The sequence below is a fragment of the Amaranthus tricolor genome, chromosome 7 (assembly GCF_026212465.1).
Source record: "Amaranthus tricolor cultivar Red isolate AtriRed21 chromosome 7, ASM2621246v1, whole genome shotgun sequence".
In the NCBI taxonomy this organism is placed as follows: domain Eukaryota; kingdom Viridiplantae; phylum Streptophyta; class Magnoliopsida; order Caryophyllales; family Amaranthaceae; genus Amaranthus; species Amaranthus tricolor.
Window position 1 is genome coordinate 5,910,287 of NC_080053.1, and position 16,686 is coordinate 5,926,972.

The 16,686-nt window shown below is 33.2% G+C and overlaps 2 protein-coding genes across 2 annotated transcripts; one reads left to right on the forward strand and one right to left on the reverse strand.

The window, feature by feature from the left end:
• Positions 1-1,455: 1,455 nt before the first annotated feature.
• On the reverse strand, positions 1,456-7,031 carry LOC130818060 (protein OVEREXPRESSOR OF CATIONIC PEROXIDASE 3). Its single transcript, XM_057684089.1, has 4 exons — positions 6,567-7,031; positions 3,388-3,780; positions 2,955-3,269; positions 1,456-1,891 (listed from the first exon to the last, which is right to left on the reverse strand). The coding sequence occupies exons 1-4, from the start codon at positions 6,816-6,818 to the stop codon at positions 1,742-1,744; spliced, it is 1,110 nt and encodes a 369-aa protein (XP_057540072.1). The 5' UTR covers positions 6,819-7,031; the 3' UTR covers positions 1,456-1,741.
• A 2,080-nt stretch (positions 7,032-9,111) lies between these two features.
• On the forward strand, positions 9,112-16,155 carry LOC130817772 (uncharacterized). Its single transcript, XM_057683653.1, has 4 exons — positions 9,112-9,564; positions 13,387-13,618; positions 15,422-15,726; positions 15,827-16,155. Exons 1-3 carry the CDS (start codon positions 9,467-9,469, stop codon positions 15,716-15,718), a joined length of 627 nt encoding a protein of 208 aa, XP_057539636.1. The 5' UTR covers positions 9,112-9,466; the 3' UTR covers positions 15,719-15,726; positions 15,827-16,155.
• Positions 16,156-16,686: the final 531 nt, after the last annotated feature.

A 16,686-nucleotide genomic window follows, 5' to 3' on the forward strand; every position in this document is an offset into this window, starting at 1 on the left:
TTGATGTAAATAGAGGTTTGGGTGGTCAAACCAGTTAATCTTAGTGTTTGGTGAACTAGCTGGTTGAAACAGTTTATTGATATGAATAAGTTGTTTTTAAACAAGCTGCTCATAGCAGCGGATTTAAAATCAGCAGGTCAAAACAGTTAATAAAATCAGTTGGTCAAATCAGCCATTATAATCAGTTATCAGCTACCAGCTATCAGCCATTTGCCAAATACCTTCTTGTCAAACTAAGCTTAAACCCATGCTGATCTAAGTAAATGTGTAAACATTTTATCAAAAAATAAAAGTTCTCTTTTTTGTTTACATATCTCCATTACCGTTTAATACCACCTCTCCCAAAGGTAATACATTGGAATGAATTTTATAAAGAAAACAAAATAATTGAAGCTGGACAAGCATAGCCATCAAGGTACCTAAGAGGTTTTTTTGATTAAAATTATGCTAGTTTTCATTTCCATTACCACCGTTTATTATCATTTACCAAACTAGCCGTTAGAGTCTAACAGATTATGGCACATTTGGTGGGTTATAATAAAACGGTGGTAATGGGAATGAAAAATAATGTAATTTTAGTTGAAAAATCTCTTGGCTACCTTGATGGCCATGCTTGTCCAACTTCAATCATCTCATTTTCTTCATAAAATTCATTCTAATACATTACCATTGGAAGAAATGTTGTAAACAAAAAATCTTTTTTGTGATCAAAGTTTCATTAGAATGACATGAAACTTTTGATAAAATTTTACACTATAAACTATTTTCATTACCATCATTAATACCACTAACCAAACGGGCTATTAAGGTTTTTGATTTTTAGAAACAATTATAACTGCAACGTTAACTGACCTAAATTTACTAAGATAAATCTGTTAGTTTGTTAAACTAAACTTGACCCATGCAGATCTAAGAAAATGTGTATACATTTGAAAATTTGAAACACATAAGCAAAAAATATATAAAAATTCACATTATAGCCAACGTTTCAAACTATTTCCCAAGATAAGCAATTTTTTTCCAGACCCGAGATTTGGCATGTTCGCACTTAGTAACAGCGAACAAATGTTGAGGGTTCAAAAAAGACAAAGGGTTTGTTCGCTGTTACTAACAGCGAACAGATCTAAAACCTGGTCAAACGAGGAGAAACTGTTGAATTTAGCTCGAGTCAGTTCGCTGTTAGTAACAGCGAACAAGGATTGAAGGTCAAAAACCGTCAAAGTCCTTATTCGCTATTAGTAACAGCGAACAGATGCTTTGACTTTTTTTGACCTCCGGTCTTTATTCACTGTTACTAATAGCGAACAGCTCCAAACTACAATTTTAGGAAAAAACTACATATCTTGAGAAATATTTTACAAAGTTAGATATTGTACGAATTTTATATATTTTTTTTGTTTATTTATTTTAAATTTTCTATACATTTCATCAAAACAATAACGACAAAAAAAACAATATTCGGAATGCACAACCACATGTAGGTAAAATGTAAAGAATTAAAAGTGACGCATGCTGTATATTGTTGATTTTTACAAACTCATTTAATTTCACTGCATCTTTTTAGCCTACATATTGACTCTATAAACTTTGATAATTGATATTGCTCAACAATTGAGATTCTACTCCCACCGAAACGTTGACAATTGGCACAGGAGCAGATGCATGGAAATCTGGAATTAATATTAGATCAAACCATATGTTAACAAAATTATTATTATTATTATTATTATTATTATTATTATTATTGGGTAAATACAGACTCAGAAGACTTGCGTCGATAAGGGCGATGCTCTTCGGGTACTCCTTCATCAGCACGTTTGTCTTCAAACCATTTTACAACTCTCCTGCGAGGAAGGTTTGTCACATGGACTATGCTGCTAATCATCGCATTCTGCATATCCAATACATCTCATTTCAGTAATCCAACAAACACCTTTTTCAAGATGCACCTTACCACAAATTTCTCACACATCTCATAATTCAACTGCAATTAATTGGCTCTCATCTAGGTGGGGATTTAAAGGGTCGGATGTATGCAACCTTACGCTTGTTGATAATAAAACTAACAAAGAGGTTGTTTCTGATTGAATTTGAGTAGCAAACATCATGTATGATTTAGCATAAATAAAAAGTATCACAAAATTGTCAAAGGAGATATTCAGAAAACAAGGGATTTCTTCGACAATGTTGATGTCACCAATTAGACAATAACAATATTGATAGGCAACACAAATGAGTAAGATTGCGTACTTCCAATGCTGCAAAATCACACTTAGTATGAAGTTGCCACAAGGAATGTTCACGAGAATTAAGAAAAGTAGAATCTTTTAGATAATGGATATATTATTTTATTGAATAATAAATTTGATAGAGAAAAAGTGAATACAATAAACATTAAAAAAATATTAAAAGAAAGTTAGTGAAAAAATTATAAGGATCACAACAAATAAAAAAATATTATTATGAAGTTAGTGGAAAACATATAGGGATCATAAGGAATATAACAATGTTAAAATGAAGTTAGCGGAAGATAGTGGGTACCATACGCATTATTAAAATATTAAAATGAGTATGAACAATATTAATTTTTGTCTAAAATTTGTGATATAAATGTAAAGATTTCCTACGGGAACAACAAATAGAACACCTAAAATGAAAAATGAGAATTTCTTTAAGGAACGGAAGGAGTAGCTATTTGATGGAAATGGGGCAATGGAATGTTGTATAAGTGAGTACTGAGTAGTGATAATGATTGATTTTGTGCATCTCCAAGAGTGGTTGTTTCATTTCATGACCTTCTCAACCATTACACTTGATGATCAAAAAATAATGTTCAACGTCCAATTATTGGAGAAATCGATGAAGAAAATAATAACCAGCATAGTAGAACCTGATTTTTTTCTGAATGCAGAAAACATTTCCGAATGGAAACAGATAGAAAAGCATGAACTTACAGTAGGACGCTTAGTACGTCTGTAGACATTTTCAAGAGTTTCAACTTGAGCTTTCTTCAATCTCTTCTGTGCAGACCAGCTGTTCTGCAAGACATGAATGGGGGTTTCAACCTTGGGTTCGGGTTGTGAAGTATCTGCAATCACCTCTACCTCAGAAGGAAAAGATGATGTCTCTCTAGAGTCCGGAATTGCGACTGGTGGCTCTGGCTTATCAGGCAAAGTAGCACTTAACATTAACAGATTTGGAGGTGGATCTCGTAGTAACTCAAGAACAACGGATCTATCAAGACATAGCTCGGCTGCAAGGCTTTTTATCTGTAAAACAATGGCTAACCACAAACTTCATCCATATCTTGCGAGAATGTACACATTCACATAAATTCCTCCATAAACTGATGTTGGCTAAAAATGGTTTAATGATATAAACACTTACATTAGTTTTGCGGCGCCCAACCTTAAGTGCGTATGCCAATCGCTTAAGCTGCCAACCTTTCAGTTTTACTGGTTCCTCTTCTTCCTCGTCTTCCTGTTCCTCATCGGCAGCATCTTCTTCTGCAGCTTCGTCTCCCATTCCTTCTTTGCCCTCTTCTCTTGCCTCAGCAATATTTGTTGTCAGATTCAACAGCTCTGACAGAGTATCATCTTCTGCTAATGCTTCTTCCAACTCACGTTCAAGCATGGCAAGCTCTTCTTCGGAAATCTCATCCTCAAGATCGTCTAACAACGACTCATCTTGCTTGAGATCTTCTTCAAGCTGCTTAAAAAGAGCCTCAAAAGCATCTTCATCCAAGTCATCCTCTTTGTTTAAGTTGGCTTTCTTATGGCTCTGCAAGGAAAAAGAACAAATCACACTCTTGCATTGTACTTCTACAAGATAAAAACATCATTAGTCTCAAATGTCTATTGATAGAGTATGTAACACATACAGGGACTTCATCCATTAGGTTAAGCTTTTAGTTGTTTGGGTCCTTTTACATAGTATCAAGAGCTATGATCTCTTTTTTTTACATGCTTTCCATCCCACTCCTTGAATATCAAATAGTAGTAGTGATTATGTCAGTACTAACTCAACTATTTTCTCAATTTTGATTGTTCAACCGCTCGAATTCTTTCCTTTGATCATTGTAGTGATTATGTCACCACTAACTCGTCCATTTCTCTCCAATTGAATTGTTCAATCGCTCAATTTTCCTCCCTTGATGGTAGTAATGATTATCTCACTATTAACTCGACCATTTTTCTCGAATTTGTGTGTTCAACGGCTCAATCTCACTCCCTTGACGGTGATTGTGTAAATCACACTCCCAAACTCACCATCAGTAATCTCTACAATCTCACTCTCCAATAAAAGCATATAAAACTTCTCCTCATTATTTTCAAAAGAAAGAGGAACTCTACACGCTCATTATAATCTCCTTCATGTGCTTGGCCTGAACTTTTTTTCTTTTATGGACACAAACCCTTAAACCCTTATACCAAAAAGAAGCAACTCTTTTTTTAGTTCTCATTATGAACTCATTTTTTTTTGTCATCATGAAACCTTCAACACTCCAATATACCCTTTAATTTGCAACTCCTCCATTTGTTGCAACTCCGAGTCTCCGCTACCAACTGCAGACCATGAAAAACTCTTCCAACTATATTCATGGTCATCGTCATTTATAATTCTCCAAAATTTCATTTTTCCTTTTTGTTTGTCCATCTTGAAGGGGCATGTTAAGAAAATATTACTTAATATCCTCCAGAATCATAGCCTAAAGTTTACATTCTCTTTTAGCATATTAAACTGTTAAACAAAGTCACCAAGCACTTCTCTTTTATCAATGTATAAATTAGTCAAAAATTTACAACTAAGGGTGGTAAAATTCTACTCCTATCACCTCTCCCTGTTAAGTTAAGTGTAAAAGCTCTAATTACTTGTCAACCTTTATTGAATTTTGGAGCATTTCTAGTAGTATAAATAGGGTAATCATCACTTGCATTTTCATCATCCCACCACAACATCCTTGAGTGGTAAAGCAAAAATAAGAGTAATATTTTAGAGTGAGTTATTGTAAGAATAAGAGTGAACTACTACAATATAGTAGTAGAATATATATTGTAATCTTATATGTTTCTGGTGTTATTATTATTACTTTAAGCATTAGTTGTTCAATACCACTCTAAATTTTATTGTTCACAATATTATTTTGCTATTCCTTCCACATAAATATACCCCGAAAGTCTCTACATAAACCTTCTTTTTTAATATCTTGTTTTCCCTAATTACTACAATTATCCTACATTAATTTTGATCTTATGTAATCTTTTATTTCTAAATAATTAACCAATTGATGTACTTTATTATCCATTTAATAATAAACTAACACTTTCAACCTTGATATAGTATCAGAAGTCAACTTGACAAGAGATCACGGGCTTAAATCTCATTCATCCCTCATTTCAAGTGGAACATGTCGAACCATGTATGAGGAAGATATGTATTGCATCCACGCTTTAAGCCTAAAAAGCTCTCGTGTGAGGAGGAGTAATAGAAAATATAACATTTGGAGTTTCAACCATTAGTGTAAGCTTTTGGTTGAGTAGATCTCTAAATACCTACTGCATATATCGACCCTCCCAAATGCCATCCTAAATAGAAGCTATCCAATGACATTGGGGTAATAATATGTTGTAGCATTTCCCATCTGAAAGAACACTAAATACAGCAAGTAACATTAAACATGATTACATTCTTTAACACATCTTTGCCAGAATGAAAAAATATTTTGCAACTCTTACTGATAATCAATTACCATAACAGTCCCACCAAATCAATTAATATTTTCAAAACTATTTTCCCACAACTAAATCCTAAATAATTTAACCTTCAATAGAAAAATCTGAATTACATAATTAAGACAAACACCATGTATATTTAAATTTGTCCATCACTTTTCACAAGAAAACGCTAACGATCCGTTTGGTAGGTGGTATTAAACGGTGGTAATGGGAATAAAAATTAGTGTAACTTTTGTTGAAAAATCTATTGCTACCTTAATGCCCATGCTTATCCAACTTCAATCATCTCATTTTTCTTCATAAATTTTATTTTTATGCATTACCACTAGGAGAAGTGGTATTAGGTGGCAATAAAAATTTGTGAAATTTTCTTTTATCAAAGTTTCATTACCATGGTAATGACTTAGAACTTTTGATGATTAAATTATTTTCATTACCGCCATTTACTATCACTACTACCACTATAAATTATTTTCATTACCGTCATTTACTATCACTACTACCACTAACCAAACGACTAACCAAACGGGCCGTAAAAGTAAACGATCTGTTCTAAACAAATCATCAAGAAACACTAAAATGCAGCAACAATGACTAAAACACAATTTATAGTAGCTTCACCAATTAATTCTGTTATCATTAAATAGGTTTACTTCACACTATTTTTCATCAATAAACCTGAAAAATCTTGAAAAGGGAATTCATAAAATTTCCAATTTTTTTCAATTTAGATCAAACTAACCATTACCCAAGTTCAATACCTAATCAAATGTACTTTAAAAGAATAAAAGTGTAACAAAAAAAGATTATTTTTTTAAAAAAGGGTTATACCTTATTTTTCTTGGAGGTGGAGGAGAGGGGGCGACTAGAATTATTACGACGGCGAGCGAGGCAGAGAACGGAGCGACGAGGAGGGACACGTGGAAGATAGATATTGGTGGGTTTGGGGTAGTAAGAGAGAAAGTGATTGTATTGAGGTTGAAGGGATAGATAAGAAGAAGAAGAAGAAGAAGAGAAGCTTGAAAGAGAAATAGAGGAATTGGAATTGGAAGTGTTATGTATGAATGATATGCTCATCTCCATGTCTTGTTTTCCTTCACTATTTCAATTGTGTATGGGGTTTTATGTAATGGTTTTGCAAAGAGGAGAATTGGGAGAGGTTTATCCACTTCACTTGAACACCAAAGAACAATGGTCAATGGACTTGAAAGAGTGGGAGCTAAGGACTAAAGAGAAGTAAAGAACAAACTTGAATTCACAAAAAATTTTAAGAACCAAGAATAGTCCGACTCTCCCTAATTAGCTTTCACTTGAAAGGAATTGACGAGATGTTTATAACTTCACTTTTATTAATAATAATACATTTGATATTTTTAATTTACCTGAAATAACAAATTTTATTGTGATGTTAAGGTTTGAGTTTTTAGCTTTTTCACGTGATAGAAATAAGTCTATGTGGTGATCTTAAATTTTCAACTTTTCATTTAGTAGATAAAATGTTAAATTATTTGTTATATTAAGTACTCATTTCGACTAGATTACGAATTTGTGGCCAATAAGGATGATTGCGACGTCCTTTTCTTTTACAAAAAGTCATTATGCTTTGGAAAAATAGTGTAAAGTTAACAAAAACCTTTTCATTTTGTTTGTCATGTGAAAAATTTGAAAATGAAAGGTCATTATGTGAATTAAAAAGATGTTTATCCACCACGTATAAAAACCGATAATTTAGGGTTATCATGTAGGATTTTTCATTAAATAACTTCAAGCGCACAATAAATGTGTGGCTAATAGGATGATCATAGGGAAACATCAATTAACCAAATAGATTTACTAAATTCGACCAATTATGCATGTATAAAAATAATGATGCTGATCATCATCATATACCCAATATATCATGTTCATAGAAGTTATAGTCAGAACATGAAAAGAGATAGAAAATGGTGAATTATACCATTTTCGAAGGAGATTGCGATCAGAAAGACCCACAACTCAAGACATACCTACAAATGAAGACATAAGAACAATATCAAGCTATGAGCAAGACAAAAAACAAGGCAAGGTGTTTCAAACAAGAGTGAAGACTAAACGCAAACCAAAGAAAAATAATGACAAGCATAAGCTTAATTTTTAAAATCATAATCTGATTTTCATTTATGAGAAAATAGCATTATATAGCCATGAAATATAGTAGCAAAAGGCATACCAAAAGACAACTATACTTGATTTTAACGTGGACAAACCAAGCATTACAATTTACAACTCTTTCTATTAAAGGAGTAACTCTTATAATTATTGAAATAAACTCTTAGACTCACCAAAAGCTAGGCATGCAACTTAAAACAACAATTCAACTTCACTTGTAACATTATTTAGCAACTCCAAAAGCCCTACACTTACACATATGTATGAATGGAAGAGAGCAAGCACCCCTTAATTCTGAATGAGACAAGTAATCAAAAGAACAGAATTGAATGGAACATGAACCATGTAAGAATGAATAGGACTTTCTTGAAATGACTTGAACATGAACACACCATAAGGACTTGAACTAGAAACAACTTGGGCTTGATCATTAGGAACCATAGGCTTCAAAAATAAAGAGTTCTCTTGGATTGATTTTACATCCATTAGAAGTAGGAGCTTCTCTATCACTGGAGATGGGAGTGTGTTGTATGCCCAAACGATATATAGAATGGGTGCTCTAAGATGCATTGCAACAGGTTGGACAAGGTAATCTAGTTCATCCATACACTACATTTGGTCACACATCTAGTTCATCAGAAAATACCCCCTTCTTCTAGATTACGCGCTCTGTATCCATATCAATGAGTGAAAGTACTAAATCTTTATTCATTTTTGTCTGTACATGTATCTCCTCCACCTTATCCATCACCTCCAACACCCCCTTTATCCATATATCGGCGTGGAGCACATCACTTAATTAATTAGAGATGGATCTACCTCGAGTTCCTCCTCTGTTGGTCTAAGTAAATTAGGACAATAACCTTAGGTATATGTGTATTACATTGAAAAGTAAACTATTGAATTTGGGGCTATGTGATATAAACTTTTATATATTTATCTGTTGTGAAGATCTAGTTATAGTTGTCTATTGGTTTATCATTACGCTTTAACCATATGAAATGAGGTGTTATTTGGATACTATTTTGGTTTTCATGCATTTATTATAGATAATTTAGAAAGCTAAATCTTTAAATTTTACACCTTAGCCTTACCGGTATGTCACATGGCAGTTTGCTCTAATATAAGTCGCTATATCAGATAACGGTTTATGTTAAAGCAAATCACTATATAACATGACAGTTATTTATTGAGTTTTAGAAAAAAAAAAATATCAACCAAACTCATTTTTATTTTCTTCTAATTTTCGCATAAATTCTTTTTCCAATAAAGAGCTAATGAACAACTAAATGTTACAAAACAAATTGATAAAGATGATTAAATAACAATTTTAATAAGTAGGAAAAGCTAACAAATTAGCGAAAACTAGTTGTCACTCGAACCGGTGAATAGGAATAGGGGCGGGCAGCAAGCCAGCAACCGGGATTTGTCATACAACCCTTAAATTGCTCGCCTCAACACTTTCTGTATTACATTTACATAGTCAACGCCAACATACATTCCAGCTGAGTTGAGAAATCAAGATCAAGTACATTTCTCACCTCTCTCGGCCTGACATTGCCAAGTGAATCTCTAATCCTGCAATGGCGAATCAATCCAGGGGTTGGACCAGCTCCAGAATCTCTTCCATCGCCTCTCGCATTTTTTTCTTTATCGTCTTCCTCCAGATCCCTCTCTTCAGGTTCTTCTCTCCCTCCCATTTTTCTCTATGACCTAAATTCCTCAACAATTCTGTGAGTTTCCGAATAAATCCATCTGGTTTTTGTTTTTTTTTTTTGAGTTAATCTGGTTATTGTTTTTGTTTCTTCTTAATACTGTATATTTTGTACTGATTTCGAATCAGTTACTTTGATTTATTTCGAGTCATTTAATTCTAAGCTGTAATTATATACCTATTATGCTTTATTTATGTTATAAGCATGTCATTATTGATCTATTTTCCATAATTATGTTTTAGTGCTGTAGCAATTGACCTAATGTTCGTGAATGCTGCTGCTTTTCAGAATATAGTTTCGTTATTTTGGATAATATTTGATGAGATGAGGCGGTTCTTTGATTTACACTTATTTTAGTGTCTTTTGTTTGAGAGGATCTGCTAGTGAGCACTGAACATTGAAAATATAGAAAATGATATGATTTAGATTTATCTTAGATTTCAATGCAAATTACATAAAAAAAGTAAATGATGCTCATTTTTCATCTAATATGTAAAAACAATACTTTAGATAAGATACACAATGACACACAAATAATACTAATAATGCAAGACTATGTTTGAGAACTTCCTACACCTTGCCAGGATACGAAATTAAGGGTATGAAACTACCTATTATTAGGACACCTTTAGGAAACTATATAATTAAAAAACTACATTTCCCAATTATATTTGATGACTCCTAATTTTATTATAATTATTATAATAGGAAATTTTTCAAAAAACTCTTACCAAAGCCTTGTAGCAAGACTAGCAACACTAACTTGAATAATTCAGATACTTCAATATCTATATTGGGTTTACTTTTTTAACAAACCTTTCGCAAACCCATAATGGCTATCAAATAAAATAATGTGTCACCAAAGCTGCATGTCGACGAACGTATCCCAATAGTGCCTTTCCTTGAACGCACTTCTCTCGACCAAGATCATAAATATAGAAATTTCTTTCGTTTCTTTTACCAATCATAATCACTGAGATTTCACTATTAACCACGATCCATCCATCTATCATATAAATTTCTCCACCCTTTCTAAGGAGATTAGATTTCTCTCTAAATTAGGTACATACCTTATCTGATCTAAGGGTTACTATTTTGGCCATTTTGAAGCGCAATCTCCTGAGAGCCACCTTTTTATCTTCACATCTCTCTAAGGATGGAAAACTTTCCTTTATCGCTCATAGGTGATTAGAACTAGCACTGTCAGACTCAAAGACTCATTGTCACGGCCGTTAGAGACATTTTAGAGGCCTTAAGCAAAAAAACTAAAATATGTGACCCCTAGAAAAACAATTTTGAGCTGAATTATTTACGCAAAACAATAATTTTCTAACCGATATCCATTAATATTTGAATAAATTTACCAAATTTTTGAAGATTTTGACATTTGAATGTTTATTGTATCTATTCAAATCAAGAAATAGAAAGACTTACAAGACACCTACCCACCTAAAACCCAAACTTACCAAAATCAAAACCAATATCAAAATTAAGTTTAAGAACATTCACTGAAATACCTATTTAATTAGAAAATGAACAAGGGAAATAGAAGGGAAGCTTTACTTAAATATGAAAATTGGGCCCATAAAAAAGCAGCTGCCCTGAGCAAGGTGCTCTTGTAAGTAAGTTGTGCATGACTCTTGTAAGCAGCTGCCCTGAGCAAGGTGCTCTTGTGAGTAAGTTGTGCATGAATCTTGTACATCAGGGACGGATCCAGAAAAGAACTCAAGTGATGTCACTGAAAAGAATTTAAATTGAACAACATTTTAATTAAGGCAATTGTCTATGCTGAATTTTCATATTTTTATAGTGGTGCATAGTACCATCATCTGATCACATGAAAAATAAGTTACAGCTGTGCCATTCAAATACTCATCAGATATCCTGTTGCTTAGCTCGATCTTTCATCATTGTTGAGAAGAATCTTTTAGCCCGCCCAAATCAAAGCCAACTTTAAAAGCTTATAAAATGTTGGAAATGTCTAATGCAACTTAGAACTAACCAATGTTTTGGAGAGTTCACTAATAAAAGCCAAGTTTGCAAACCGCTCATCAAGAGAGAAATAACAACATAAGTATTCAACTCAAAACCAAGACTATCAAAGGTCAAACCATCAAGATAAAGTTAAGCCATTTTGAGTATCTTCTCTTTGTTATAGTGGAAAATAAATTAGTAGGATTCAAACAAGCAACTCCAATAAGTAATTTGTTCTTGTCTCACTCTCGTTACAAAACTATCAATCATCAAACATTAACAACTTAAATCAAAATTGTAATGTGATAAACAAAACAAGTATATCAAACTAACCCAAAATAAAACAAGCATAACTAAAATTACTAACAAATTAACAATCAAATTGATTAAAATGATAATAAAAAAAATAAACTATCAATTATCAAGCATTAACAACTTAATCAAAATTGTAATGTGAAGATATAAACAAAACAAGTCCTTCCAATTTCAAATTAATCAAAATAAACCCAAAACATAACAAACATTAACTAAAATTACTAACAAATTAATCATAATAATAATCAAAACAAATACTCCCTCCCATTCGGTTTACTTATCCCATTTGGTTTTTCAACACTATTTATCAATCACTATTATTGTGTGCTTTGTTCTTAATCTATAAGTTACAATATATTCTCATGTGGGATCTTGTTTAATTCGTCTTATTGTAAATTTTATTAATATCAAATTTTTATAATTTTAACTCATGCACAATTATAGATATTTAAGATAGATAACGAGCATCGGCAAATGTGCCAAAATCAAATGGGACAAGTAAAGAGAATAGGAGGGAGTACTAACTAAAATTACTAACAAATTAACATTAAATCAAAAAATTATAAATGAAAAAATAAAGAAAAAAACTAAATTGTGTACCTACGTAAGGACTGAAGCTACACAGTCAAATGGTGGTGGACATGCGACTGGGTGGTGACGTTGCAAGTGGATTGGTAGTTAGGGGCGAAATTCTGATGGCAGCACGGGAGGGAGAAGTTGTGCGTTCTGCGTCTGGAGTTTGCCGAAAAAGGCTTGAATTTTCTTGTGTTTATAGCTTAGAGCTTAAAATAAAAAAAAAAAAGTATTACACGGGCAAAAATGACGCTGGTAGATTTTGATTCCCTGGTCACTTGAGTAAACTACTTCTGCAAAAGCAACTCCACTAGCTTACTTTCTTGTACTCTAAAGGATTTTTTCTACATTTAAGCGCTGTCCTGGACATCTAGGACAACCCTATAATTCCGCCCCTTATGAAGGAAGCCCTTTGTAATTTGATTGATCTTTTATTGTTGCTGTTTGTTTCTTGATCTTTTGATAAGATATGTGAGATGCTATTTCCACAGCTATATTTTTTTTTTGCTCCTTTAATACTTCTTAAAATGCATCCTTAATTATGTTATAGGAAACATTTGAGCTTGAATGTAATAATAGCATGTATTCCTACATCGGTCAATATACATCTAACTCATTCTCATTGTCATATTTATCTCATTATTCCCTGCTTGTATTCTTCATTCCATGGAGAATTTTGTCACCTTGACTAAGCTTTTGTGGAGCTATTGGTTGACATTATCTTAAACATATAAATCTTAGATTCGTAAGACATTAAAAGTTGTTTTGTTGATTGAATAATGCCATATCGCCAAATTTAATTTTATTTCTATTTGGAAAACTTGTATATTAAATTTAGTCCATGAGCCATTGGATCACTTTAGCTTTTTCTTTAGCTTGTTTTCTGTGGACTTGACTGTTTCAGCTTTCTATTTATTGTTCTACAGGGTACCATGCAGGTCTGGTATGTGCACGACTCCAGTTCATGTGACTACTTCCCAATTGGTTGCTAGTGATGTCTTTCCAATTGCAGCTGTAAAAACTCTTCTCTATCCTGGAGCTGTGGCACATGGACTAGTCAAGAATATGGCAATTCCTAGTTGGAATGATCTAGAGAATATTTACAATTTAACTAGTGTAAAAGAGGCTCCTTTGGCACTTGATTTAAAGCGTTTAGAGGTAAACTTAGATTTTTTTTTTCCACCTGATGTTAGTGACATAATCCGTTTCATGATCTGTTTTCAACTTGGTTATTAAACCTTCTAGAACAGTTTAATCTTTCTTCTGGCTAATATTTCAAAGGATAAAGCAACAACCATTTCTTTTAATTCATTTTATTCAAGGCTCTAAGATATTGATTTTGTTAGATGATTCCCAAAATCAGTTGCTGAAGAGGCAGTGAAGGCTCTTTTCTAAAACAATCTTCTGTTTGCATTGGCTTTCTTATGTCATGTTTGTCAGCTAGATACTTTGGTGCAAAGCGCAAATTCAGCACCCTACACTTATGGACTCTAGTGAACTTTTCTATTGCACTCCATCCTATTTCATTTAGTTTCCTAATAGAATGAATTCCACCTGAAACATTCTTCACATGGAAAAAAGGTGCTGTAATTTTCATACAGAAGAATCCTTCTATTGTGTCTTAAATGATCAAACTTGTCAAAATATTCGAGCCATATTGTAAATGTAATCAGTATTAGTCAGACTTGAATGATTGTGCCAATTTAATCTACAGCTCGAATGCATTTTAAGGGAACATGGAATGATTTTTTACTGATCATTGCATTGGAAATTTGGGATATAGAGATCTTGACTCATTACAACTTAAGACTGCTTACTTGTTGACTTCTAAACCCTGCAATATAGAGACAATTTCTGGTGGTTATTTTAAATTCCGTCATTTTGCTTAGCTTCAACATTCCAAGATGATTTCTTTTTGTAAATAGGTAGACTGTAAAACTTCTGTTTAAAGCTGCCTATCAAGTAGATTTGGATGCATGAATTCAAATTGTAATTATGTTGCCATTAGTTATCTTACATTAGTTTATGCTATGGTTATCTTCGTATTCAGGGACTCACGGCTATTGAAGTATGGATGATGGATCCCTGTATTATGCATCCCGTTTATTTCTGTTTTAAATCTAGTAACACTATTTAGAAGTTGTAGAATCAAATATGTTTTCCACTACATCTCCACATTAACTATCACTGCAATCAACTATCTGCTGGGTTGATTGTTGCAGGGTTGCTTATTGCTTTTTAAAGTTATTTTGTAAATGTAAGATCTAAAAGAACATCTTTCGCCTGTGCAATAGTCTTCTTGCTCTTAAAATTCGATTCTTTCTAACAATGGACTGTATACGTTGAATTAGGCAATTGTCAGTTTGGATGAAGAGTTTGTTTACTCATTGCACTAAGATTTATAGATGACTGAATGCTTGTGCAAATCCAACTTCTCAAGCAATTTTCAGTGAAGCAGTACGGTCATCAGTGTATGAAATAGAAAATAGATGAACTACTGTGCTTTGCTTAATTTCTATGCTATGTTTTTAAGTGAGTTCATCTTGTTATGTTTTATAGTTCTGATATTTGTTTTGTGGATTTAGTATTACTACCTTGACCTTTTTGTCCGACTAAGCTTTCATGGTCTATATATCCCCCAGTTTTGTTGTTAAGATGGTTTTGTACAACATTTTCATATGGTCTTTTGAAACCCATTGATTTCTTCTAAAAGAATTGCTACTTATTGTGATTTTGCTAATGTCAATGTAAAGATGATATAGTGTAGCCTAACTTTCCTCAAAAATATAACTTGAGGTTGTGCTCTGGATGATACTGAACACCTAGTTTTCTGATGCCTTTGTTTTTGCATCTGAGTTTTAATAATCCCAGTCCCAGATATTTTTTTGCATCTGAGTTTTAATAATCCCTGTTTTTGCATCTTTCTCTGTCTTTTGTTTCTGACTGATATTTATTTTTCAGGTTTTGTCGGGCAGCTACTTCTGTGTTGCTGGCGCGATAGTTGGCCTTATGAAGCCAGGAAGAATGAGCATGTTTGGTACACTCTTGATAGTTTGGGGTCTAGTCAAGGAAGGTATCCTTTCACGACCGGTGAATACCGATGCTTCCCAAGGCATTTATGTCTATCCTACTATGTTGCTCGCTATTGTATGTGCTTTTGCATCTGTCAAGTATGATATAAAGAAGGCCCTGAGAACTCCAGCTCCTAGACCCACTGCAAAACCTCTTCAGAGCTCTTCAAAATCCAAGCTGAAATGAGCTTCAGTGTAATCCAGATTGCCATAATTTTGTCATCTTCCTTCTGCAATTCCTGTTATCAGATCATGAAAATGTTAGTTTGATTTCCGTTCATTCTCCAATCATCAGGTTCTTTATGGAAATATGCGAGTTGGACGCGGAAAGGTGCATTGAACAGATGAGAAGTGCTCTTATTTTCCAAATACAATCTGGAAGACAATTTGAGGACGCAAACTACATTCATGAATTTGACAGTTTTTCTTGTAAACCTGAAGCAATCTTGAACTTAGGAATTGCCTTATTATGATCAATGAATTGGTGCTTGTTGCTGCTGGTGAAAACAAGTATGCTTATTTTATTTGGTTTCTTTCGGATTCTCATAAACATAAAACGAAGTTGTACCTAGAATGGAAGTTTTGGTTCATGGGTCTTTGAAAACAAGTATTCTTATTCCTGAATCCATGCGTTTTTGCTATTGTCGGGCAACCTAATTCCACAGGAGTATGTACTATGTTTCTATATGTACAATCCAGAATAGAATGGTATCATTGACAGTAGGGGTGTTCAGTAGCGGGTACTTAGGCATTTCGGGTACCGGATTAGTCGGATACCTTTTTTAATGGCCCATGTCCCAACCCAATTAATTCGGGTACCCTGATTTCGGGTATTCGAATAAGTCGTGTTAGGACACTGGGTACTAGGTTTTATGTTTGATTTTTATGGCATATTTTATTTTCTCTTATACTCATGGTTTTCTTAACTTTCTAGATCAAAGTTTCATCTTGTAATGATAAGAGTGGGTTGTTTTTGATGTTAAGAAAATACAACATAAAAAAACTGAACAATTACAATGATGAATAATAGGGTATTGTTCAACTCATTTGTTTGAAAGAAACTGTCTTTTGAAAACCCTAAACACTAATCTTTTCTCTTTTTAGTGGGTAATTGGGTACCTGCTAAAATTTAATATCAGCCTATGACCCGATCCG

What these genes read in the sequence shown, in the direction of transcription:
- LOC130817772 (XM_057683653.1), top strand. Translation starts at nt 9,467, where the DNA reads ATGGCGAATCAATCCAGGGGTTGGACCAGCTCCAGAATCTCTTCCATC. An exon ending in CTCCAGATCCCTCTCTTCAG is followed by an intron (nt 9,565 to 13,386) that starts GTTCTTCTCTCC and finishes ATTGTTCTACAG; the next exon opens with GGTACCATGCAGGTCTGGTA. An exon ending in TTGATTTAAAGCGTTTAGAG is followed by an intron (nt 13,619 to 15,421) that starts GTAAACTTAGAT and finishes TTTATTTTTCAG; the next exon opens with GTTTTGTCGGGCAGCTACTT.
- LOC130818060 (XM_057684089.1), bottom strand. Translation starts at nt 6,818, where the DNA reads ATGGAGATGAGCATATCATTCATACATAACACTTCCAATTCCAATTCC. An exon ending in CCACCTCCAAGAAAAATAAG is followed by an intron (nt 3,781 to 6,566) that starts GTATAACCCTTT and finishes TTTTCCTTGCAG; the next exon opens with AGCCATAAGAAAGCCAACTT. An exon ending in GACGTACTAAGCGTCCTACT is followed by an intron (nt 1,892 to 2,954) that starts GTAAGTTCATGC and finishes TTGGATATGCAG; the next exon opens with AATGCGATGATTAGCAGCAT.